The sequence below is a fragment of the Kwoniella newhampshirensis genome (assembly GCF_039105145.1).
Source record: "Kwoniella newhampshirensis strain CBS 13917 chromosome 10 map unlocalized Ctg15, whole genome shotgun sequence".
Lineage (NCBI taxonomy): Eukaryota > Fungi > Basidiomycota > Tremellomycetes > Tremellales > Cryptococcaceae > Kwoniella > Kwoniella newhampshirensis.
This window is the reverse complement of record NW_027118345.1, coordinates 322,076-346,803: the sequence shown is the minus strand read 5'-3', so window position 1 is coordinate 346,803 and position 24,728 is coordinate 322,076. Positions and strand designations below refer to the sequence as shown.

The following is a 24,728-nucleotide window of genomic DNA, read 5'->3' as shown; positions in this document are numbered from 1 at the left end:
GTCGAATCTATACAACTTGACCTCTGTATCCCACTCATAGCATTATTATAGATGTCATCATGTCCTGGACGATACTCTTCTTCTCTCTCCATTCGAAGTTGTCACAGCGCTCGACTTGAGCTCCCTCTCCGCCCGCCATTGCTTGGCAGAATTTCTGATGCAACCGTCAACTGATGTTGCCGAAGAGGGAAGTTGCGTTTTACTCACTTAGCTCTGATCACCCCTAACACGGCAAATGCGACGGCCTTGAAGGTTCTCGTTGGTCTGGGTGATTCAGGAATTGGGTATCCCATCTTGGATATCGCCCTCAATGTCGCTTGCTCACTGCAAAGTGGATATACCACTATCAGCTTGTGATTTGTGTGCAATTCGACGAGGAATCAATGATGCTCACTTGAGACTCATGCCACCAACGAGCAAGAGCAGATATCGCTTTTGCAGACTTAAAGCGTTTCGGAAGGTCGATTCTCGAGTGAACTTGGCTTTGAGATATCTGATCTGAGTCGCAAGTTCGCGTGATTGGGCCTTGAATCTCGCTTTTTGGTCCATCAGAGCGCTGGATAGACCACTAGTCGCGGATTGGTAAGCACTGATGATCACTTTGTCAGACTGGTACACTTACGAATCGCACGCATGTTCATTCCTCCACATTTTCACTTCGGCATATCGAACTTGTACGCTCTCCAGCTCTTTCCTCGTCCTTCTCTCAGTATCTTGCACTTCAGCCAGTTCCCTCTCCAGTACCCTGATCTCCTGTGCATGTCTGCCGGCGGCGTCCCCTTGTTCCCGCTTGAGTGCTTGTAGCTGTATGCCGAAGTCCTTGGACTCCGCACGTTGCACCATCAGATCCTTCTCAAAGGAAGCCAGTTCTCTCGCCACCATCTCCCGTTCTTTACGGTACTTTGCAAGGAGCGACTCCGACGCTTCCAAAGCTTTTTCCCGTCTACTGAGGGTCTCGCGAAGCAAATCGGCTTTGGCACCAACGTCTCGAAGGGATGATTGCAGTGAGCGGATTGTCTCGGTCTTTTGGGCCACTTCCGTTTGGGTACCAGGTTGAAGTGACGATTGCGCGTATTTGCGTGTAAGAGAGTCGCGAGACCGTCGTTCGCTTACGATCTCTTGCTCGAGCTGAGTGATCTGTGCCTTTGATTGTTGTAATTCCTGCGCTGAATATCAGCACACAATTGAAGGGACTAAAGTACGTGTACCCACCCTCTTCAGGTCATCCCTTTCTCGGCTTGTTCTGCTCAAATCATCCTGAGCTGCTCTCAGATCGCTGTCGGCGTCCGCTGCCATCCGCTCCATCTCCGCCCTGAAGCTTTCGACCTCCCCTCGACTTTTCAGCTTAAGTTCGGAGACAAGATCGTTCAAACGTCCATTATCCTTTTGCAATCTAGCACGCTCGATAGCGATATCGGAGCGCAGCTGTTCCATTTGTTGATGAACGGCCTCCAGAGCTCTCTTCACTCTACCCTCATCATCGTGCCTGTGATGGATATCAGTGATGATCAAGTCGATTGGATCGCGAAGACTTACTCTCGCTCATTCCTGTGAGCACTGACGAGGGCAATTGAGGCTTTGTTGCGCTGGGAAAGGGTTCTTATCTCGTCTTCCAGATCCGAGATCCTGTCTTCTGCGGCAGCAAGTTTCTCGGCAAGTGCGATGGCACCGAGACCGGCCGATTCGAGTCGACTGAAGTTATTGTCCAGCTGGCCATTGGCGTTCCTCAGCTCATGCTGAAGGTAGTCGATCTGGGCTTGGAGTACGGGTTCATTGGGATCATGAATGGTTGTCTGAAGCCATGACAGCTGAGAACCTGTTGCATCAGTATTTTCGAAGCATTTCGAGGGAGTTGACGGCATACCTCCTTCATAGATCCAGGGGTTCTCGGCGTTCTCAGCGAAGCGATCGCTTTGTGGACAAACGGGGTTGGTCTGAAGGGCGAAGCAGCATCCATTATTCCGCTGAATTGGGCAGGAGTAGCGGAAGAACTCTTGGCGGCCGCCAATCTGTCTGCCAACGCCGCTTTCTCCCTTTCCAGCGCCTGGATCTTCGCATCTCGGACTTCGATAGCGGACTTGTGGTGGTCGGTTGCACCAAGTCCGTGCTTGAGTCGACCGATTTCTCTGTATGCCTCATCGAGTCTTTCCTCCATTGCAGCGACAAATCTGTCTTGCTCCCGGTCGGTGTAACCAGGCGTCTTAGCGGTGGGTGTGACAGTAGCGGCGGGTGATGTAGATTTTCGTAAGGACGTACGAAGGCTTTTGCTTGCAAGATCGGCAACCTCGAGCTTTCCCTTGAGACCTTCGATGTCCGATTCTTTCTGCTCGAGGATCTCATAGAGTCTCTCCAAATCTAGCTGCAGGCGCGGAAGATCTTCCCCGGTTCCGCTACCATCGTGTGAACGTTCTTGAGCCGCCGCCAAGTCTCTGTCTAGGTCTTCAATGACCCTGTTGAGCTCTTCAATCTGTTCGTGCTGTTGGTCCATTTGAGCTTTATGATCTGCCACCGTCTGGCGCAGGTCGGCATTTAGCTTTCCGAGTGCTGCAACTTGGTCTTCTGCCGCCGTCTGGGCTTCACAAGCAGCTCTGAGCTCGGACTTCACGGTGTCGAAGTCGATCCCAGCTCGTTCATCCGGAGCTTCTACCTCGGAAAGTCGAGCCTTCAAATCTGATACTAGACTTTCTGCGGCCTCTGTCCGGGTCATCAGATCCGCCCTCTCCTCTTGAAATTGGCCAGACTGCAACTTGAGCTTTTCCACCTCGTTGAGTCTTGACTGTGTCTGTTGCTTGGCCACGTTGAGCTCTACTTCGAGGCTCTGGATCTGCTTGCGCAGTTCTTCTCCTCGGGTGTCGATGTCACCTGCCGATGCGAGATGCTCGAGACGTGACTTGTCTGATCTTAATCGGTCGGCTTCGTTTCGTGCTGAGGCTAGCTCTTTTTCCAGACCCTTGACTTGCTCCTCAAAGCCGGAACAAATCTCCCCGAAGCGTTTTGCGTGCTGTTCCGTTTTCAGTGCAAATTCGGAATGAAGGATGACTCGCGCTCGTTCCGCTTCTTCGAGTTGATGAGAGAGCTTATCGATTTGTGCGGGCATGTCGGGATCGTTTGTCTGTTTGACTGCGTCCAGCTGTTCTTGCAAACTGGCGATAGTATCATTCTTCTCGCTTAGTCCTTCCTCCAGACTCTCGATTCGTTCCGCCATTTCTCGCAAAACACCAGCATGTTCTTGCGGACTTAAGCCGTGGAGAAGGGTTTCAATGGTTGGGGATGGTTTAGAATGAGTCAAGCTTTTGGAATGCTCCCCAAGAGATGATGGCTGTGAAATAAACTCGGAGCGATCGTGTTTTGGGGTCGCCAGCGAGGGGCCAGACCAGTCTGGTAGCTGCTGAGAGTCGTTCATGGATCCTGATCTGTCCGCACGGATCCCAGCGAGTACATCAACCTCTTCGACCTCTACTCCGGCCCCGTTGAGCACGTGTCTGAGCCTGTCTACTTCGTCCCTCCAAGCTTCTGCTTCTCGAGCGAGGTCGGCGTTCGTCTCAAGAAGTTGCTTATTCATCGCGTTCAGATGTTTGTGGATCTTGATGCCATCAACTCGCTGATCGGATAGACCTTTGAGGGAACCACCAGAGGTTGACGCGTTGGTGGGAAGGAGGATGGTTGGGAACGATGTGTTGCCACGAGAAAGACGGCTGTGAAGGTGAGAGGCTCGACGGTCGGACGTGAGATCGGCAGACGAAGCGATCGACACAAATGATTCGTTGCCGGATTGGTCGACAGCGAGGCGACTGTGTGTACCTAGGGTGGCAAGCGACATTTGCCGACTCTGGTCAACATCACTCCCTTCTTCCGTTATGGATCCGGACATAGGAGCCGTTGAGACCCGACGAAGTGGATGAGGTGTACCTCGTACTGAAGGTCGCATAACGCGGGTGGGCAGAGTGGTGGAATTGAGCACTGCCAGGACATGGCTCTTTCGCCGTTCCGCATCGTCCAGAGGCGCTCGCGGTGTTGAAACGTCGCTCGTCTTGGATGTCATGCCTACGGGCGATGGGGTGAAGGGTACGACTGAAGAAGTATTCTGCACGGAATCGGTCACGTCTTGAAATATTGTTGTCGGCGCCGAGGGCAGATTGTAGCTGTTATCGCGGTTGAGGTAACCACGGACAGTACCCGGGGTGGAGAAGTAAGCCATGGAAGGGTGTTTAGCGGGCGATGAGTATGCTTCAGGCAGATCGGACAGGTCTGGATCCTGTTGAGGGGTCAATTGGTGATAGTCGAGTGTCGGGTTCTCCTCTTGATCACTTGGAACTTCAGGATTAAATGTGTACTCCCCTGTCACTTCATACTCGTTATGGGCATCGGACCGAGGAGTTATCATTGACACATTCCGGACTGGACCCTCAGGGGTACTGGTGACACTGGTGTCAGTACCAGACATCTCACTGCGAGACAGGCTAGGAATGCGATCCTGTTGTGGGACGTGAAGAGAGGTGATCACCGATGCTTGCGAGGGTGCTATATGAGAGAGAGCGGGCGTCGTCGGCTTGCTGCCTTGGTGGTCAATGCTATCTCCTCCTGACGAAGGACCGGGTGTCTTGCGCCTGTCCAGCAAGACATGTCCTGAGGACAAGCGTCGACCAATAGACGACTCTGACGGAGGGGTGCTGAGGGACGGTAATTCGGGGATCGACTGGCTGCATTCCTGTCGTTGCCCTTGTGGTCAGATTTTGTGCAGACAACCAAACGATCTCACTCACTTGGGATTGATCATTCAATGGCACCGACTTTTCCGTCCCTAAATCGATCCCCTGGATCTCGTCGCCGGAAAAACTAACGCTCATCTCTACTGGGGTCTGCCATCTGTCTCGTCTAGATGCATGGGTACTGTTGCCTAAAGAGCCGGTACCGCTTCGTGTTCTCTCGTGACGAGATGTCCGAGAGGTGTAGTCGTTCGTTGTACTCCCTGCGAGTGACTGTGATTGGGATCGAGACACGTGCGATTGTGGAGTGGATGTCAGAGCGACAGTCGGTGCATACGGTGAGGTAATATCCTCGCCGGGAGAAGCAGGTAAGGGCGGGAAAGGAGAACCGGAAGCTGTAGAGAATGAATCGGCGGACGATCTTGTGACGGTACTGGATGGAGGAGGTCCCATCGCGTTCCGCAGGGGGTGTGGAGTGGCCATGTCCTACCAGATGTCCATTAGCGAGCTACCGGTCGAGTTGTTTAGAGATTCACTCACGTCATGGGACTGGTCCAAGGAGGATTCTTCTCGGTGATCATCTTGACTTGTCTCAGCGCCGCTCACGCTGTCATAATCGATATCGTCATGTTGGAAGCTGGGAAGGGATGGCATTTCCATGTCTTCTAGTTGCTGCACCCTTCGCAGTACACGAGACGGGGTTTCGAATGGATACGATGCGGCCATTGTTGCTTTGGGGCCAGGTGGAGAAGTGATGATGATGAGCGTTGGTTGAATAGAAAGCGACAACAAAGTAAACAGAACAGTCGCGACGACCACGGTCACGTGGTGTGATTAGTATAAGTTATTCAGCATTTATATTGTCAGATGTGGCGGTTTTGGGATAAATTGCAGAAAACAAATCCAGTATAAAATTGAAAAGTGGCTCACCCTCCTTTTTCCTTTCTTCACTCCCGTGATCATCCGGTGGATGAGTGCGGAATCAAATCGAAAAGCGTCATCCGACCACCCGCGCATACACAACATCGTCAAACAGCACCACTCGCTTTTTCGACATTTCCTCATCCTAGTCAGCGATCTTGTACTCATCTACATCGGGGATGCTTCATATCTGAAAGCTTCGTATCCATCAACACGACACAGGCGAACAAACAGCTGCATCAAAATGCAGCCCTTCCACCCTCCCACCCCTCAGTCGCATCGCCTTTACACCCCCGCCACTCCCGATTCCCCTACCATTGAGAAGGAATCTCACATAGGATCAGAGAAACATGCTCGTCATGCTAGGGAAGCAGCGGATGGCGTGGTAAGAGATTACGAGGAGAAGAGAGATCGGTGAGTCTCCTTTGCTATCGCTTCGACATTTTGTGATCTTATCAAGCTGACATTATCACAGACTTGCGAAAGCGATCGATTCATCCGTCTACCTCCTTTCAGATCTCAAGAATTTCAACGGCGACCAATGGACGGTGCGGTATCCTCACCTCAGACCGACAGAAACCACCGAGCCCGGATCTCGTGAGTTGCCGTGTGCTGTGTTTGAGTCAACGTTAACCTCGATGGACCCAGCTTCACCCCGGCCTGGTATGAGTCGACGAACTCTCACCTTTGCCGATGAGCCCTCGCACCCCACCGAAGTCGTTCTTTCATCCACGCCGACCGCTCGACGTGCTGCTTTGAAGCGATCCTTGACTCTCGCCCCGTCTACTCCTGCGTCATCGAGCAAACTCGTATCTACTGCGATTGTTGCCGAGCCCTCGCGAGTTGAAGAGTCAGATGACTTTTCTATCCTTCGTCTCGATCTCAATATGGGCGCCACTCGCCACGCAAAGGCATTGATCTCACATCTTGAGAAGTCGTCCATCTCAGCTCTCTTGGACAACCGGATTATCGCGTCTCTCGATCACCTGACCCATCTCCAAAAACGTATTTACGATGCGCATTCCAGGGTCTTGGTGACTGGAGATCTGAATGCGGGGAAATCCACCTTGATCAATGCTTTGTTGAGGAGGAATGAGGTGATGCCGACTGACCAACAACCTCTCACAACGCGATTTGTCGAGGTCGTCAGTGCGCGGGAGAACGACGAGAAGGAGGAGATCCACATCATGGACGGGGCTGAGAAATATGACCCTGCCGACAAATCTACCTACACCGCGGTCGACATCGCTAAACTGGAAGAACTTGTTGCCGATGCCGAGACAGATGCGTCAAGTCCGCCTCTACGCGTTTTCCTCCGCGATTGCGCTGCCAATATCAACAATCCCTCGATCCTGCACAACGGTGTTGTGGACATCTCCCTCATCGACGCTCCGGGTCTCAACCGTGATTCTATCAAGACAACGGCCAACTTTGCCCGCCAAGAGGAGATTGATGTGGTTGTCTTTGTCGTCTCTGCCGCGAACCACTTCACTCTATCTGCGAAGGAGTTTATCTGGCAAGCAGGTCACGAGAAGGCTCATCTCTTCATAGTTGTTAACCGCTTTGATCAGATCAGGGACAAAGCGCGATGTCGCCGATTGGTCCTCGAGCAGATCAAGCAGCTCAGTCCCAGCACGTACGAGGATGCCGCTGACCTCGTTCACTTTGTTGATTCCGCCAAGGTTGCGCTTGGCTACGAGGACAACGAGCCTGAGGGCGACGAACTTGACGACGCTTTCTCGCATCTCGAACATTCTCTTCGATCTTTCGTCTTGGTGAACCGATCCAAGTCGAAGCTTGGACCCGCGCAGAATTACGTCACGCACCTTCTGGCTGACGTTGAGCTTCTTGCCGCGGCTAACTCTCTAGTTGCCGGTAAGGAGCGTGACGCGGCGAGAGATGAAATCGCTCGGGTGAAGCCGGTACTGGAGAAGATGAAGAAGGGCAAAGAGGGCTTGGAGGAAGGTCTAGTGGGCGAGGAGGAGATGGTGACAGAACAGGCGATGGGCAGGGCGAAACTCGGAATGGAGAGGGCTTTGGATCGAGTCGGAAGAGGAGAGCTCGCTGCTCCTGCTCCTGGACTTTCAATACCCTCTTATCCCGGTCTGCTCGGTGTCTGGGACTATGCCGGAGAAGTCAAACGGGTGCTTCTCGCCTCGCTAGACTTTGCGATAGGCCTTGCGGAGGACGATGCGAGGAAGCTCACCGCGGAAGGCGTTGACAAAGTTGCGAAGCTGGGTGACGCGCATCTTCCCGCGGATGTTGAGAGGTCAAACCGTCGCTTCAACCCCGCTGCTATGTTCACCCCTCGATCCTCGAGTAGTCGTAATGCGCGTCGTCAGTCAGGCGTCGCCTCGCTCGGTCTCGGACTAGCCAGTCAAGCACACCTCGTCGAGGTGAATGTGTCCGACATTTTCGACCTTCAGCATCACATCTTCATCGCCCGTGCATCTCTCCCACAATCAACGACATCGTCTACTTCAAAAGATCTAATCCCCCTCTCCACAGAGCTCTCCGGCTTCGGCGCTGCTTCTCTGGCGATCGGTGCATTCTCGATGATTAGCGGCAAGACCGTTGGACTACGAACTGTCATCGAGGGATTGATCCACTTCTCTGACTTTGTGTCCAATCCTGCTACGCGACGATGGATTGGCCCAGTTGTTGGCGTCGTCAGTGTCGGAGCTATCGCCTATGTCATCTACGACCTTCCGCGATCCGTGCCTCGAAATGTTGGTCGACACATTCAGTCGAACTTACTTGTGTCTTCCGGCTCGCAAACCGACGATGCATCGATTCCCTTCGCCGATGCTCAGTCTGCCCGCGTCGGCAAGGAAGTCCGGAAGGTCATGCGTCTCGCGGCGTGGGATCTTAGGGAGAGATTCAGGGCTGCTGTGGATGCCCGAGGTGAAGTCGTCAAGGAGAGCGAGGAGGTGGAAAGGCGAGCGGTCAAGGCGTTGAAGTGGTTTGAAGAGGTCGACAAGCGAGTCGAGTCGATTCGTGAAGAGGTCGGGATCAAGGTGTAATTCTGGTGCCATGTAGCGAGAAGTGAACCGGGAGATCGGAATAAGGTTCGGATTGTGTTCTATTTGTGATGACCTGCTTGTATTGAAGGAAAGGAAAGACCTTACGCCGTGCGGTAGTCTTCTGGCGGTAGTACATTAGCCATGTTATACTCGACTCGTTTATGAAGTGATATCTTCAACAATCCGCGTAACATCAGGGCTAGGGACAGGAGAGGGTCAATCCTTTTGACCGCGCAGTGTTATAAATTCATAAAGGAGGCCCACTGTTGTATGCTTACATCCCTTTTGGGCGACCTGCGCCTGGAACCAGCAGAGCATACAAGGTCACACCTATCTGTCGGGAACTCTTCAAACGATTCATTCAGCTTTCGGCGATATGGCGCCTCTGCAAAAAGTATTTACTCTCATTGATCGATTCGTGGACGGTGAAGTGTCCATCCTGTGGTCTTCCGACCTGAAGAGGAAATACACCGTACCTTCATGTTTCAAAGACATCTATTGGCCTCGATACGAACATCGGAAACATGGGAAATATCAGGAATACCGAGATTGGGAACATCTCGTCGACCTCGCGCGTAAAGCTATCGAACATGGCGATCTACATGTGAGCGAATTTGGTTCACAAAATTGGACGATGCTTGACGGGTGCGGGTCGTACTGTAGCCATTCTTCAGGATTTACTGCTTGTTTGCAGAATTGAAGAAACAAACCCATCACGAACATGCCCCTTCTTGTGGATTTGGGGGTGCAGATCCAAAACATCTGGACTACGAGGTGAGTTCCATACTTGGGATATTACTAAAGATCTCCACCAGTCTGGAACATCACCGCCTAAACATCTCGTTGTGTCCGACCGAAAAGCCTTCCAACGACTCAAAGCCTACGTATGGGCGGTAGAAGGCATGATACCTTCGCCGGTGAGTGTACACTCGTGCGGATACCGACTGAAACACAGATCGGCCGTTTCCGCCTCGGTCTGGAAACACTGGTAGATGCCATTCCCTTTGTGGGCAGTCTCCTTGTCTTTCTCATGAGTTTCTATATATCTTGGAAAACGACCAGCCAAACAGCTGCTCCAAGTTGGCTTCGTCGTGAGATGCTCGGGCCGCTCGGATGGGCCACATTCTTCTCGTGAGTGCGCAGAAGGTCGTCATCTCTGGCGCATGACAGTGCACATTGCTCATGCATTGGACACCACCCTGGTGCAGCTTTGTGGTTCCCGAAATCGGCGACGCCGCCGCATCCGGCATCAGTCCAAATCGACGAGCTGCGAGAAAGATGAAACATTGGTTGAAACTTAGAAGTCTTCTCTCGACAGATAAGGTCAGTCAGTCAGGTTTACGGATATCTCCAGGTCTCGGGGAGATCTTTCCCGAAATAGAAGACGGGGGATCGTATGTTTGGCGATACGATGACACCTTTCGTGGTAAGATCTATGGGAGGGAATTAAACCATCTGTACCGTAGCAAGAGTAGAGTTTGAGGTAGCCACGCTCGTATCGTTTTGTCAAGCATGTCGCAAAAGCTTTCTCCAATTGCTATTTATGAACTGCAGAAAGGCGGTAATCATGACCTGAATGTACTGTTAGCATTCCATTAGCTTCCTGAGGTCAAGGCACAGGTTGTCGATTCTGTCTCTGAAAGGGACCGGACTGGATGAATTTTGTCAAGAATGTCTGCTGTTGCAGGTCAATACTGCCTTGACCTACCCCGTTTGGCAACTATAATGCAAGGCTAGGTCTCGACTTTGGTTCAACCTTGAATCTCGCCTTGTGTCTTCCCCAAGATGCCCGAGTACTTGACGTACATGCAGTTGCGCATCACTTCGGAATCACATATTTTTGTTGACAAAATCTGAGTGATCTTGGGATCTTCTGAAGCTTACTTATATTTTTGCACCACACTATCATGATGGGTATGGCATCGTAACCTGCACAGCAGTCCAATCAAGATGTCGAATCGAATCACATCCCCAAAAATCTTATGTCAGCCAGCCTACGATCGAAGATTCGAATTCTAGGTACATGCATCGAGAGTGGAGGTGTGACAAAATGAAGCTTGCAGAGTTTTGTTAAGCGGTATGGACAGAACATCTCCCCAACACCCAGCCACAAGCGGCACAGGTTCGATTTCCACGATCCACATCTGCACAGGACACTCCTCACGTTGAGGGCAGGTACCATGGATTTTGCTCGTCAAAATCTGTGAGGTGGACCATGGGCAGGAATCAGCCACAAGTCGTGTAAAAGGCAGAAGGAGGGGGTTCATGAGACTGACTGTATTACGAGCATGTCTCATCGGACACGGCTTGAACGTATGCACGCTGAGCTATTCCCGGAAGCTGAAGAAGCTGATCAGCGGGAGCTGGGATCGCACTGCTAGGGTGTGGGCCCACGGGTCAGGAGAATGGAAGTCAGAGCTGGTGTTGGAGGGGCATGATCAAGCTGTTTGGGGAGTTGCTGTAGTTGAGGAGGGCCCAAAGGAGGGTTGCTACTTAACCGGTGAGTTACTGCTAGGCGATCAAGCTGACGGACAGGCTCGGGTAGGTCAACTCTATAAATTTGGAAACAGTGATAACACTCAACAGCCGATCGTCTGATCAACCTGTGGAACCACGACGGCGAGCTCTTGCTCAGGTTTAAAGGCTCTCCTGAACCGGTCCGAAGTATCACCATGCTGCCCGGCGGAGAAACTCTCGCCAGCGCTTGCAATGACGGGTGAGTTGACCAGCTCAACAAGGGCTGATCACCCAGTCTCATTCGCATATGGAACCTCTCTGGCAGTGTGCTGGAAACGCTTCGCGGCCATACCGATTACGCATATATGGTGGCCCTGGGTTTAAACGGACAGTTGCTGTCATGTGGGGAAGATCATACGGTGGTGAGTCTCTCAATGGTATATCCGAAAGAGATGTAGCTGACTCTTTTATAGAGAGTGTGGCAAGGTAAGCGAGGAACCGAAAGCTGGTAAACGAAGCGCTGACTTGTCGCAGATGACGAAGAATTTGCGGTCATGCTCCACCCATGCCAAACGGTCTGGTCTGTATCTTCGCTTCCCAACGGAGATGTCGTCACAGGTGGCTCAGATGGACGGGTACGTGTTTGGTCTAGAGCAGAGGATAGGTTCGCGGAGGAGAGCGTTCGGATTGTACGTCTGCCATCGCTCGAAACCCGTCTGCATACTAATTTCCTTGTAGACCTACGCTCGTCAGGTGGAAGAGGCTATGCCAAAGTGAGTTGTGACCGACGTCACCCGAGCTTCGCTAAAGTGGAGTAGGTCTGTCGCCCCGAACCCCACAAGCCCTGACGGAGCAAAGACTCTGACCATCGACATCGATCTCAGGCAAGCATACCTGATCCTCTTTGTGAAACGTAGCTGACCAACTTCGTAGTGAAGATGCCCCTCCTATCCCACTCGTATATCATTTGAACTGTATGTTGTTCTGCTCAAAGCGGAAGAATACAGCTGAGACCTAAGCCAGTCGATCCACGTACTGCAGCGGAAGAGTTTGGCAGAGAACACTCGCTCTCAGATAATTACATCAACCAGATCGAAGCATTCATCAAAGCACATCTTGAAGCTACCGGCAATGTAAGCAGCTAGAACCTTGCATACCGGACCTTTCGTTTCATATTGTGACCATGATGCATATCGAAACAAGATCTAGCTACCCCTATACGTGGTGTATGAGAACGGGCTGATAAGGAGCGGGATGTGATAATGTTGTTTTGGGTCGGCGTATGTGAATGTGATCTGTACTTTGCGTGTCAGCGACAAGCCAGAAGACGCGCAGACAGGACTCACCTCGACGAGAGGGTAGAAGGTATCGGTACCTATCGATTCAAAGTACTCGCCGCTGAAAAAGGTCATCTTATACACTCCAGGTTGTAACTGTGTTTCAGCTCCGAGGAGATCGGAGCAACGACCGTCCGCGTTGGTAACGCTGAGGACGACGAGTCAGCCGTATGCTGAGTCTTCTTGATCAGATGAGAGCAAGCGTACCCAGATGCAAGCGTCTTGGGAACTTCGCTGGAAGCTACCTGACCAGAAGCTTGTGAGGTCAAGCTGAGGATATCGAGCGAGACCTTGACACCCGCTGCGGGTTTCCCTTGCGCAGCGTCGAGGACTATCAACGCAGATCAGTTGTGTACCCGACGCAGCTCACGAGGTAGGCTCACCATGACAAGTTATAGGTGAGCGCGACATTGTGTGGGTCCGACTTGGAAAGGCGCGAGAGTAGAAGCTGAATGAGTGATGTCGAGGTTTATCTCTGCATATAGTGTACCGGTCATCCCGAACTGAAGTGGAGAAATCAAAAGTGGAGGATGTGCTGTATCGATGGATGGATGATACGAATGAAGCCGGAGCGGCGCAATAAAGTTCACATATTGTCTCGAAACCCTTCTTGACCGTTACTTGACATCTCTATCCCACCCTTCGATTGCACACATCGACAGGACTATAAACACGCCTCGGCACCAGCAGTCATACGCTCTATCGCGACTGTACCACACTCTCCGCCGGCTGTTCCCATTCCGCACATCGGCTCGTCATCTCCGGTTGCTCTTACAAATGTCGTATCCGACGAGAACACCCGGCGACATTCCTCAACTCCCGGATTTTCCTCGACCATCGTCTGCTCCCCAACTTCTTCCCGCGTCTTCCTCAGCTTCCTCATCTTCCACTTCGTTGCGGAGATCCTCGCGGTCCTCCCCCAATCGATCTCATGTCAAGAGAGACCGACCACACCCTGCAGGACCACGCGTCATACGGACATTCGAGGAGATCAAAGTGCCGGTGAAGACGGAAGAATGGTTTGAAGAGCTAGAGTGTGGAATGTGAGTGATGTTCGTACTCGGCGCTACGCTCTTGCTCTTGCTGACATCCCCGAAGCTGCTCGCAAATACTGTAAGCTCTTTGTGATGCCTCTAGATGAACACTCATGTGCGCGCAGTGGTGCGACCCAGGCTATCGTGCCTTGCGGGTAAGTTGTCTCTCTTGACCTACTGAGTGCTTGTTCTCATCACGATCATAGACATACGTTCTGCGGCCCATGCCTTTGGCAATGGCTCAAGGTCAACAACGTGAGTCTATCGTCCGATAACGTCCGCTTATACCCCGCAGCAACATACCTGTCCCCACTGTCGAGTGATGGTAAACGAGTACACCCCCTTCATTGCGAATATCATCGTGGATCAGATCATCGACCGGAAGCTGCAGAACCTGCCTGAAAGTACAGAGAAAGAGGATATGATGATCGAGCGCAAGGAGAAGATGCAGTATGTGGCCGCAGTCGATCATGAAGGGTTCTCATTGACGAGTCTTGCAGAGCATGGAAGGCCATCCAGCTTCGTATCAACCCGAAGCCAGCCTTCAAACGTGCGCGAGCCTTCGACGACTCGCTTCCTGAAGCTTTGCTGCAAAACGTCCCAGAGCCAGTATCACGAGATCGCAACGGCCATCAACGACGAGCATCTCGAAATCTGCCAGCGCTTGGACAACCAATCTACCGTCACGAAGTCGAGCCGTTCCATCAGCATGACGAAGACGAAGCTCGTCGAGCTACGCAGTCGATACAAGAACGGATTGCGCAGATGAACGAGCTAAGAGAGGCTCGGCTTATGGCTCTCGCCTTGCAAAGAGCTGGACAACATCCTGCCGACATGTCTCGTCAAGAACCGATAAGCGTTCCGGTCCTCGGCGGTCCGTTATATGGCATACGCCTCCGAACACCTTCCTTCAATCACGATCAAATGGATCGATATGCCTCGAATCCGCCTCGCGGTCGCTATGCACCTTCCTCCGCTCCTATGCGCCGTCAGACTAGAAGTCGAGACGACCACGGATCAAGGGACGACCCACTCGTCGTTCTATCCGATAGCGAGTAGCTTCATCCCATCACGTGCCTCGTCTGATGTGCACTCGACACCCCGTGTACAATCCGATCCACACTGTAGCATAACATGACATGCATTGAGAGTGATATGTAGTACAGCCATTGTTCGAATTGTCCATTGGGTCGTGAATTCGTGAGAGGTCGTGATATGAGGACGCACACTTGAAGATATTGTTGATTATTGCGAGCGATTGATGATACTGGTGCGATGCTTGTTATCACGAAATTTACAGTCTCGACGAAGTGGGCGATTTCGTGACGTCCGCGGGGTCGGTCATGTATCGCACCATCTGGAACTCTTTGTGCTTGAATCTACGAGAGAATCAGCTGCGCTTCAAGCGAGAAGTCATACATCTAACCCACCCGCATTTTTCGTAGAATGCTGGAGACGAACGCAATGGATCAATATCATGGCGACAATCACAATACTCCCCGACTCACGAATATTGCTCTTGCTACAATCGAGGATGATCTTGTAGCAACCACGAGCGCGACCAATCTCCTCCAACGCATTGATGATCTTTATGCCGAGCTTTCTCCCCTGCATACTCTTGGACACGGCAATGTCCTCGATGTGACCAACTAACCCTGCGTTCCGAAGAAATTTCCTTTCGACAACGATAGAGCCACATCCAACGATCTTCACGCAGACGAAAACCATCAGTATCCCTTTCTTCCCTACCTAGAGATGAACCACATACCTCGTCAGATTCACGATGGACTATGACGATAGTAAAGTATGTGTTCGGACAAGATCTGATCTCCTCAAACGTGTCCTTGTATGCTTTCGCTGATAGATGAGGAGCGGCCGTCAAGACCGTCAACAGTTCAAAGTGACCTCGAGAATCGTCGGTGGAAGAGAGTGGTCGTAGCTGTCACACAACCGGTCAGAGCGAGGAGACATCGTATCGCCGCGAGACTTACATGAAGATCAAGTCCGAGCTGATCTTGGAATGAGGTCGGGATGAGTGAAGGGTCGAACAGGAGGTCCAGGTCATTGTCAGGGGTCATCGTGAAGTTGGGAAGCGGGAGATGGATGATAGAGCGCAAGAAGAGGGATGCTGTTATGACACTCTCTTATGCTGTGTCTGCTCTTTGCAGGTGCATAACCGATTTCCATGACGTTTCAGACCGACCGCAACTTTGAAGGATATTTTGGCAGAACAACACGAGTTAGGCACGCGACACCACGATTCGCGATCTGTTGCCACCCAACTCAACTTGATACTCACTCGGCATATCTCCAATTTCACCTCACCTCGTTACCTTCCTGTCAAGAACATACCACGCCCGCCCATGCCGCGAAGGAAGAACGCTTATCTCTCGGACGGTTCAGACTCCGAGGCTTCAGCTTCAGGAGGGTCCATCGAAGATTATGACTCCCAGGAAGACGAGGACTCCCGGGCTGAGAGACGTCTCTTCGAAAATAAAGGCAGTAAGCGGAGAAAGACTGGAGATAGAGGTGGCAAAGAAGCTGCATGGGAAGGGATCTTCGGTGAAGAGGGTGAGGATCAAGGTAGAAATGGAGGACGTGGACTAGGTGCCCGAGGCAAAGGTCGAGGCGGGGCGAGCTCAAAATCACGGAGCGACTGGACAAAGTGAGCGGATATCTCCCTACACTGCCTGTGCACTTGCTGACTTTTCCTCATCTCTCAGAGCTCCTGCGTTTGTATCCTCCGGTCCTAAAGCGGTTGAACCGAACGAAGACGACCCGAGTACGCCCCGCGACGATGTCCCATCCGAAGACGGGGAGTCATCTGGCACGTCGGAATCTGAAGAAGATGAGACACGACCGCCGTCACCGCGTGTACGCGAGGAAGAGGATGACGCTCCCCCTCGTCGCGGAATGGGCATGGGTTCTCTGAACGGTTTCGCTGCAGCAGGGTCTGTACCAAATTCTACGTCGACAGAGGACGACAGTGCAGACCGCACAACTTTCGTCGGACGAGGTGGCATAGGATCATCGAGTAGAGGTAGAGGCGGGATCGGCTCCACGAGCCGACAGTTCCCAGCCCCACCCGCTACATCTTCCGGAACCGAGACACCAAAAGGTGGAATAGGTTCATCGTCTGCTCCTATCAATTCTATCGATGACTTGGCGCCTTCACCTAATGTACCCACCGCATTTGGTCGACCTCCTGCTTCCCTTACCGCTGGATCTGGTCCTCGTCGCGCCCAGCGCTCCTTCCTCCCGCAAGCCGCCCCGAATGCCAGTGCTAGCATTGTAGAACTGACGCCAGCAGAAAGAGCACACTTTCGCAATATCGAAGGCTCCTTTGGAGCAAAGTTTCTCAAGAATTTCGGTTGGGCAGCTGGTAAAGGTCTGGGTGCCCAGGAGGATGGCCGAGCGGTGCCTATCCAAGTGGGCAAAGTCTTCAGAGGCCAGGGTATCCAAAAGGGAATGCGAACGGAAGACAGTAAACGAGAGGCCAGACGACAAGGTCAGGAGTTTTCAGACGACGAGGAGGATCAACCGAAGAGGCGAGGAAACAAGGTTCGAGCCAAACAACCAAAGGATCCGAAGGAGGAAGAGCAGGGATGGAAGAAGCAGAAGAAGGTCAAGGTCAAAGTAGAGCACAAGTCGTACGAGCAGTTGCTGGCGGAAGCTGGAGATGCGGCTGCAGGTGCCGGGATTGGCCTAGTTCTGGATGCTCGAGGAGGCGAGGTACGTTCACGCATTTATTTTGTGGTGTTGGTCGCTCACAACACTCATTCTTGCAGCTGAAAGAAGTCCAATCTCTCTCATCCCTTTCGTTATCTTCGTGGACCCCATCCTCCGATGCGACTAGGCTACCGGAGTTGCGACATAATTTGCGCCTGATCCTGGACGTCGCAAAAGGGGAGGTCGAAGGTCTCGCAAGGGAGGGCAAATCTGTCAACGAACGAAGGAGATGGGCGTTGCGAGAAGAGCAGATCTCGAGACAGCAAGTCGAGGACACAGAGCGTCGTGGGTAATGTCGGATAAGCGAATAGTGTTCCCGGCTGACCCTGAGAATCAGGTATCGGTCGCATCAAGCAAGTGCAAACGCTCGTCGGACAGATCACAAAGATCGCCGCAGAACAAGCGACATCCGCCAGTCCCTCACTCTTGCCCCTGAGTGACAGCTTCAAAACCTTGATGACAGACTTCAAAGATGAATACAAACTCTACGCTCTGGATGATGTCATCGTCGGTGCTATCAGCCAAGTGGTGAGTGGGTTATAGCACCATTGTTACTCTGCTGATTGAGTCCCAGCTCCGCCGAGCCTTTGCCGAATGGAAACCATTCGATGTCTCCTCCGACGTACTCTTGTCGTCGTTGAAGCCGTGGCATGCGGCGTTCAATCTGTCTTCAACAGATGACGACGATACTCTAGCCGTAGCCATCGATGGCGAGGAACGGAATGGCCGTACAGGTGTTAAGCAAGAGAACGGGGAAAGAGCGATGACCGCCTGGGAGAGTCTGATATGGTCGTTATGGCTGCCTAAAGTCCGCTCGACGATCAAGTGAGTCCTCTCCTATGTGCACGAGAACTGCACTGACTTGACCGCAGTAACGACTGGGATCCTCTGCGACCGCATCCAGCAGTACATCTTCTTGAGTCTTGGGATTCGATTCTACCTCTCTTCATCCGCGACAACATACTCGATCAGCTTGTGCTGCCCAAAGTCAAGACCACCGTCGAGCATTGGGATCCTAGGAAGAACACGTTGGAGAAGAAGCCGAAGTCTCTTGCCAGCATTGTCTTCCCTTGGCTGCCTCTGCTTGGAGAGAGAGTGGAAGAGGTACTGGAAGGTGCCAAGCGACGTATTCGAAGTTTTCTGCGAAGCTGGGTGGTCAAGGATGGAGTTCCGGAGGAACTGGCCCATTGGAAGAAGGATGTAAGTAATCAGCTCCTCCCACAATCGGAGGTACTAACCCCTTGACTACAGGTGTACTCGTCCAGCGAATGGGACAAACTCGTCATACAATATGTGCTTCCCAAACTTGGCGTCTGTCTTCGGGATGACTTCACCGTCAACCCGCGCAAACAAGACATGACTCCTCTCGAAGACTGGGTCATGCCTTGGCACAAGCTTCTTCGACCGTCCATGTTCTCCCACTTACTCGAGGCAGAATTCTTCCCGAAATGGCTCGATATCCTGTACATCTGGCTCGTTCAACCGGCCTACAAGCCGGACGAAGTAGCTAATTGGTGAGTTGCCATCGCGTCGTCCGCTTCGGGAACGTTTGCTGACGGTCTATCTAGGTTCGTGTGGTGGAAAAGCCGATTCCCTGAAGCGGTCTTAGAAATGCGTGGAATTTCCCACGGTTTCAACAGTGGACTTGAACTCATGAACGAGGCCATGCGGTTGGGCTCGGAAGCCCCGACCAAACTAAAGAAGCCGGTGTTTACACCACTACCACCAAGCAAATCGTCCAAGTCATCAAAACCCGCCATGACACGCAAGACCGTCGAAGTGTCGTCTGCAACCGCTACAGAGATTACTTTCAGATCCATCGCCGAGGACTATGCCACGCAGCACGATCTCATATTCTTACCTATTGGCAGATCCCATGATCAGACCGGGAAGCCATTGTTCAAAATCTGCAAGAATGTGGATGGCAGAGGTGGAGTCACGATTTATGTGGGGGATAATGCAGTGTTCGCGCACATGGAAGATGGCGAGTTCAGAGCGATCTCGCTGGAGGACATGGTTAAGAGGGCGTCAGGATAAGAAGCGGGAAGGCATACAACAGACGATGCATGGCGTTTCCGCCTAAGATTGAGCGTGCAGTCCCTCCCTTTCTGTCATTCCAGTTGTTCCGCGAGACGGGGCTTTTCGTTCGCGTACTGAAATGGTGCCCAAGCTAGTCTTTGCGGTAGCATGATCATCAAGCGTGCATATATCATTATCACGGAACCTATCGAGTTGTGGACAGAGCAACGTTTTGTGCCGAGCAATGCGAGTTTTGAAGAAGAGGAAAGGAGAAGAAGAGAAAATTCACGAGAGGAATGACAACGTGTATGAGAAAGAGTCGATGCAATTTTGGAACCACGACAGGAGAAACAATCTAAATGTGCTCGACCCGAACCTCCCATTCTGTTCCTGCCCCATCTCCACCCGCAACCACAAGCTCAACGCAACTACCTTCATTGTCAATCATCGTGGGCACGACATCCTCCCACGTCGCTTCTCCCTTTGCCTTGAATGCGAATCGCAGCTTGTCGTGCGCGTCTTTCGTCCCGGGAGGCAGGAAGAATTTGAATGGAGAGGGGTGGTCGAAAGTCAATTGAGCGTACGACCGGATCTTGACCGAGTTGGCCACAGGGAGTTCCTCGTCGGCAGCGTTGGAAGCGATTAGTTTGCTGAGAGTGTTCAAATTCTTGGACAGCTTGACGGCAGGTTTAGTCGCAGTCTCTGAAGCTGGAGAGATCATAGGAGAGTAGGCGGTAGAAGAGGTCGTTCGGGACAAAGTAACAGACTGCGTCACCGTCAGCGTATTGAATGGAGGCAGTGGCAATGACTCACATCGAGCAACGGCGTTCGCTCGTCTACCGGCGTCTGTGTCTCGAACCTCTCTTCGGGTTCATCATCGCTTTCTATGGTGTCGGGCTTGGTCGAAGACTTGCTACGGAAAGCGGCGAGGAGAAAATGCCAAAAGTTGACGAAGAAACGGCCGATGAAGCGGAAGAACCATCCCCCTTCAGCGGATGAATCTGTTCCGACCGCGCTCCCCTCGTCCTCCTCTCCTGCATCTTTTGGATCCATCGTTTCTCGCTCGGGAACACTCAAAGTAGTTTGGGTTGTGTCCGATCCGACTTGAGAGGAGACGTCATCAGCCAGGGCCAGGCTTGTACCACCAAGACTATGCTTGGGAAGATCCATCTCTTCCTCTCCAATTTCGTAAACCTTTGCGTCGGGAACACAGATCCAAATCGAGTCGTCGCTTCCGGCTCCTCTAATTTCCACAAAGTCAGCCAGACGAAGACTCTGGGTGGTCGCTCCGGCATCAAAGTGGAAGTGAAGCTCGCGACTCAAGCCGCCCGGTATGTACATGGCCGACGTCGATGACGGGGCAAGGACAGCAAAAGCCGCAGAGTCGAAAGTGTCAGGAAGGGCAACGGAGATGTCTCGAGATTTGGAAGAATGGGCGGCATGTACAATGAGGTGGGTCGAGACAGGCCTGTCTTCGCCAGTACAGGAAAAGATAGCCACGACGTCGTCTTTGGCAGTGGACTTGCCGAAGACTTTGCCAAGACGTATTCGCGATTGGTCAACCTTGGACTTGTTGAAAGCAGCATTGACGGCATCCTGTAAGGATTTGCCGATCGCCAGGCCGTACGCAGCATCTTGAGAAGAATCGGCAGAGGGAAGGATTGCAGACGCTCGGAACAGAAGGGGAGAAAGCGAGCTGACCATCGCTAGATGGTGAGTGGACGGTTTAGGAAAGAGCGACGAGCTTGATGACGAAATTTTGGAAAAGGGGGTGATATGTAAGGCGGGCGTAGCTTCGAGCAGCGCGATAGTTGGTGAGAACGCAGTCTCCGAGGGGACAAGACTGATCTGAGGACTACAGAAGAACGGGTTGTGAGCTTCAACCATACGTTATACATAAATTGTCCTCAGCTCACGCCTTCTCGCCCATCAAGTCAATGCCGACACCTCGCCAGTCCAGCTTCTCCAGATTGGAGGGGTTGTTAGCCCATTGCCCAGCGGTCAAGGGCTCTTCCTTGACCTCTACCTCACCATTTTCGAGCTTGATGAAGCCATTACCACCGACCCCGCCGAGCCACTGGATGTCACCTCCTTCGGTGACGTGGCGGAACGTGTAGCTGTAGCTAGTGTCGACCGAAGCCGGGACCGTAGCCGAGAGGTAAAGTGTCTTTGGGTTCTTCGCAGCCGAAGGGTGAGCATCGAGCGCTTCGAGGTGTACGGTGGGGGATGCAAGATGACCGTCCGAGTCATCCCCCTCCTGTTCCAGCAGAGACACGTCTTGGTAAAGATTGAAGGTCTCTGCCCGCCATTCGCCCGGTTCAGCGATGACACGTCCTTGATCATCGAGTCGAGGGAGGTCGGTCCAGATCTCCCAGCTTCCTGAGGAGTCCTCTTGACTCTTAAAAGTGACGAAGAAGTTGAGATGGACGAATGAGTCTGTAGAGGTGGCGGCAGGGATCGGGACCGACGTCGTGCAAGCCAGGGGTGGGTGAAAGGTCGGCATGATTGAAGATGAGCGATCGAGTTGGCCACGAGATCTGAACGTATCTTGACAGAGGTGTGAACGGGAATGGAATGTCCCCGACTATATAAGTGATCACCGGATGAGATCTGGTTGTTGTCATGGTGACATGTTCTGATTCTTTGTTGCCTTTTCGTTCTGAATGTGGGGCACGAATTCCCAACAAAGCGTGGGAAACCGGGGCGATTGAGCGGGGGGGATGACCCACGTATACGACCGTACAACTCGATATGATGGATGATCTGCAACCGCGTGTTCAAAGGCACGGGATTGGAGGGAGGAGTGGACAAAGTGCGGGGCACCGATCTTCAGATTGTGCGTTGTGGGTGGTTCATGACGTGGAATGAATGTGACACACATGGAATGGAGCCTCATTTATCACTGATTAACTGATCGTGGTAGTTGGGTAGTCTCTCTCTCTCTCCTCCACCGGACAGGGGTTGCACTGGGTGTCGTTTCCCAACATTTTAATGCGAGTTCAATTCATTGATAGCAGCCCTCACTCTCATACATAACGTCTGACACTCGACTACGGCTCAGCATATACCAGCCAAGATGGGTATCCTGGAGAAGATGGAGGAGATCGAGAGTGCGTTCTGCGCCTTGTCACCGTGAAAGGAAAGCTGACCTCTGTAATCGCTTCGACCCCATTCAGAGGAGATGGCTCGGAGTGAGTGACGGGTGGTGTCGTCTGTGAATCGTGTACTGATCAGTCACTTGGGTTACTCAGCGCAAAAGAAGTGAGAGAGCTTGTGCAGGGGATAGCCACGGGTCAACCACTGATCCCAGATCTCTCCTAAAGCAAAGCAACCGAGTATCATCTGGGTCTTCTCAAGGTCAGTTTGCCAGAATCTAGTGAGAGGCAAGGCTGATCGCGACAACGCAGGCCAAATGTATGTCATGTCACCAGGGTATCTGGCACATTCGATTACATAGCTGACAACAGCATAGTGGCCAAGTATCGAGCTCAACTGCTCGAGCCCGAGAAGAAGTCAGCGAAAGGAGAGGGATTTGACGTCTTGAAATCAGGAGGTGTGTGTCTATGGGATAACATGCAGCGTGGTGGTCTAATGCACGCTCAGATGCTCGAGTGTGTATGATCGGTTTCCCGTCAGTCGGTAAATCGACCCTGCTATCGAAAGTCACCAAGACAGAATCCGTTGTTGGAGCGTACGAGTTCACAACATTAACAGTCAGTCAAATCGGTGTCTATACTAATACCATGTGGGTTGACATCTTGGTCAGGCCATTCCTGGTGTTCTGGAATACGAAGGTGCCCGAATACAACTGCTCGATCTGCCAGGTATCGTGCAGGATGCCGCGAAGGGTGAGTCAGGTCAATCGCTTATCTTCGGCATTTTTGACGATCCCGTGGAATAGGTCGAGGGCGAGGTCGGCAGGTCGTGTCTGTGGCGAAAACAGCGGATCTAATCATACTTATGAGTGAGTCATCCTCGCGAGGCTTAGTATGGGTACTGACCTGCCCGTCACAGTCGACGCCACGAAATCAGCAGAACAAAAGAAGCTTCTGGAGATCGAGCTGGAAGCAGTTGGCATCCGACTGAATTCGAAGCCGCCAGATGTCGTATTCAAGCAAAAGGCAGCCGGAGGGGTGACAGTGAGCAGTGGATACATTTGAAGCGGGAGATGTCTGATGTGGCCCTTACAGATCAATACTACCGTGAAGCTCACCAAAACAGATGAAAGAACAATTCGGTCAATCTTACAATCTTACAAAAGTGCGCCAGCTCCTGAAACACATGCCGTTCATCACCAATGCTGACAGATCGCTTTACGTAGTCCACAGTTGTGACATCATGATCCGAGAAGATGTGGGTATCCTATCGTAAGAAACGCCTGAGCCGATATCTGACATACCGTCTTATAGATCACAACGGACGAGTTCATCGATGTCCTCCTTGGTACAAGAAAATATATACCCGCCCTGACAGTCATCAACAAGATTGACGGGGTGTCAATGGAGACACTGGACAGTATGGCGCGGGAGGGTGACGGAAGGACCATCATGATTAGTTGTGAGATAGACCTGGGACTGGACTGGTTGTTGGAGACGATCTGGAAGGTATGTCTCTCGTTGGCTATGATGCCGGAAAGTGCTAAACGATCATTCGTGCAGGAGCTCGGCTTGGTAAAGTGAGTTTGACCGTGCGACAGATTTTGAATCGTGCAGATTGGCTGACCTGGCCTTAAAAGAGTGTATACGAAACGAAGAGGGGAAGTACCCGACCTTTCAGATCCAATCTGTCTGCGACAAGGCGCAACCATTGAGACGGTTTGTCACGGTATCCATCGGACCTTGGCTTCTCATTTCAAGTAAGCCTCGTCGTTCTGTAGCAACAGGAGGTGTACTCACGGGCTCTCCCATCACAGGTACGCACTGGTTTGGGGTAAATCCAGCAAGTTCAATCCGCAACCGCAAAAAGTCGGACTATCACATTTGGTTCAGGACGAGGATGTGTGAGTGAACGCCGAAAGGACGCCAGTTTACATAAGTGACTGATACGTTGATTGGCAGGGTGAGCATATTCACAAAGTAGGTCCCTTGGCCCTGGCGGACAACGGAGGAAATCTTTAATACAGACGGTTTTTGTAACGACTATGCATGTAATGACCTTTGTGATGGATCTCATACAGCTTCGTTTGTCGTTGTTGTCATTTCGTGGCTCCAGTCCCAAAAGAGGCTGCTGTTTTCAAATGGGAGGCACAAATAATGACTACTTTCTGGGGTAGATGACGAATGTGGCACGCTGCACTATGTTAGTTACTCATACTATTGGGTGTATACGTCAAGAGTGATCCTAACGTGGACCATGCACTGTGGTTACCTGGGGCCAAGCTTTATGATACTCATATATACGACGTGTCTGCCAATGACCAATTTCAATAGGAGGACTGAGGCCTGGTCCATTGCACACAAGATGCAGCAAAACTCCGATGCTGTTGCTGTAAGAAAGGTACAT

At 52.0% G+C, this 24,728-nt stretch overlaps 9 protein-coding genes across 9 annotated transcripts; 5 read left to right on the top strand and 4 right to left on the bottom strand.

The window, feature by feature from the left end:
- Positions 1–57: 57 nt before the first annotated feature.
- IAR55_007085 (uncharacterized protein) lies at positions 58–5,432 on the bottom strand (the record flags this gene model as incomplete). The annotated part of the gene is made up of 9 exons (XM_066950161.1): positions 58–154; positions 208–324; positions 395–568; positions 623–1,161; positions 1,213–1,486; positions 1,537–1,808; positions 1,865–4,708; positions 4,764–5,192; positions 5,247–5,432. The coding sequence occupies 9 exons, from the start codon at positions 5,430–5,432 to the stop codon at positions 58–60; spliced, it is 4,932 nt and encodes a 1,643-aa protein (XP_066799376.1).
- Positions 5,433–5,871: 439 nt separating this feature from the next.
- IAR55_007084 (uncharacterized protein) lies at positions 5,872–8,650 on the top strand (the record flags this gene model as incomplete). Its single annotated transcript, XM_066950160.1, has 3 exons — positions 5,872–6,041; positions 6,103–6,224; positions 6,276–8,650. 3 exons carry the CDS (start codon positions 5,872–5,874, stop codon positions 8,648–8,650), a joined length of 2,667 nt encoding a protein of 888 aa, XP_066799375.1.
- A 376-nt stretch (positions 8,651–9,026) lies between these two features.
- IAR55_007083 (uncharacterized protein) lies at positions 9,027–12,252 on the top strand (the record flags this gene model as incomplete). Its single annotated transcript, XM_066950159.1, has 12 exons — positions 9,027–9,254; positions 9,314–9,424; positions 9,606–9,781; positions 9,859–9,973; positions 10,991–11,150; positions 11,237–11,366; positions 11,433–11,529; positions 11,581–11,593; positions 11,642–11,796; positions 11,846–11,880; positions 12,041–12,081; positions 12,131–12,252. The coding sequence occupies 12 exons, from the start codon at positions 9,027–9,029 to the stop codon at positions 12,250–12,252; spliced, it is 1,383 nt and encodes a 460-aa protein (XP_066799374.1).
- Positions 12,253–12,312: 60 nt separating this feature from the next.
- Positions 12,313–12,855, bottom strand: IAR55_007082 (hydroxyisourate hydrolase; the record flags this gene model as incomplete). Its single annotated transcript, XM_066950158.1, has 4 exons — positions 12,313–12,402; positions 12,454–12,592; positions 12,652–12,775; positions 12,828–12,855. 4 exons carry the CDS (start codon positions 12,853–12,855, stop codon positions 12,313–12,315), a joined length of 381 nt encoding a protein of 126 aa, XP_066799373.1.
- Positions 12,856–13,221: 366 nt separating this feature from the next.
- IAR55_007081 (uncharacterized protein) lies at positions 13,222–14,537 on the top strand (the record flags this gene model as incomplete). Its single annotated transcript, XM_066950157.1, has 6 exons — positions 13,222–13,487; positions 13,543–13,557; positions 13,604–13,633; positions 13,685–13,724; positions 13,774–13,928; positions 13,979–14,537. The coding sequence occupies 6 exons, from the start codon at positions 13,222–13,224 to the stop codon at positions 14,535–14,537; spliced, it is 1,065 nt and encodes a 354-aa protein (XP_066799372.1).
- Positions 14,538–14,772: 235 nt separating this feature from the next.
- IAR55_007080 (uncharacterized protein) lies at positions 14,773–15,556 on the bottom strand (the record flags this gene model as incomplete). Its single annotated transcript, XM_066950156.1, has 5 exons — positions 14,773–14,857; positions 14,909–14,927; positions 14,987–15,185; positions 15,247–15,417; positions 15,470–15,556. The coding sequence occupies 5 exons, from the start codon at positions 15,554–15,556 to the stop codon at positions 14,773–14,775; spliced, it is 561 nt and encodes a 186-aa protein (XP_066799371.1).
- Positions 15,557–15,841: 285 nt separating this feature from the next.
- IAR55_007079 (uncharacterized protein) lies at positions 15,842–19,244 on the top strand (the record flags this gene model as incomplete). The annotated part of the gene is made up of 8 exons (XM_066950155.1): positions 15,842–16,143; positions 16,202–17,210; positions 17,267–17,492; positions 17,545–17,735; positions 17,782–18,032; positions 18,080–18,407; positions 18,459–18,721; positions 18,776–19,244. The coding sequence occupies 8 exons, from the start codon at positions 15,842–15,844 to the stop codon at positions 19,242–19,244; spliced, it is 3,039 nt and encodes a 1,012-aa protein (XP_066799370.1).
- A 337-nt stretch (positions 19,245–19,581) lies between these two features.
- Positions 19,582–21,729, bottom strand: IAR55_007078 (uncharacterized protein; the record flags this gene model as incomplete). Its single annotated transcript, XM_066950154.1, has 3 exons — positions 19,582–19,992; positions 20,040–21,081; positions 21,143–21,729. The coding sequence occupies 3 exons, from the start codon at positions 21,727–21,729 to the stop codon at positions 19,582–19,584; spliced, it is 2,040 nt and encodes a 679-aa protein (XP_066799369.1).
- A 573-nt stretch (positions 21,730–22,302) lies between these two features.
- On the top strand, positions 22,303–24,305 carry IAR55_007077 (uncharacterized protein; the record flags this gene model as incomplete). The annotated part of the gene is made up of 17 exons (XM_066950153.1): positions 22,303–22,336; positions 22,403–22,417; positions 22,478–22,487; positions 22,550–22,583; positions 22,634–22,640; positions 22,699–22,779; positions 22,830–22,939; positions 22,993–23,074; positions 23,128–23,190; positions 23,241–23,365; positions 23,417–23,486; positions 23,548–23,579; positions 23,636–23,830; positions 23,885–23,901; positions 23,962–24,081; positions 24,139–24,225; positions 24,284–24,305. The coding sequence occupies 17 exons, from the start codon at positions 22,303–22,305 to the stop codon at positions 24,303–24,305; spliced, it is 1,104 nt and encodes a 367-aa protein (XP_066799368.1).
- Positions 24,306–24,728: the final 423 nt, after the last annotated feature.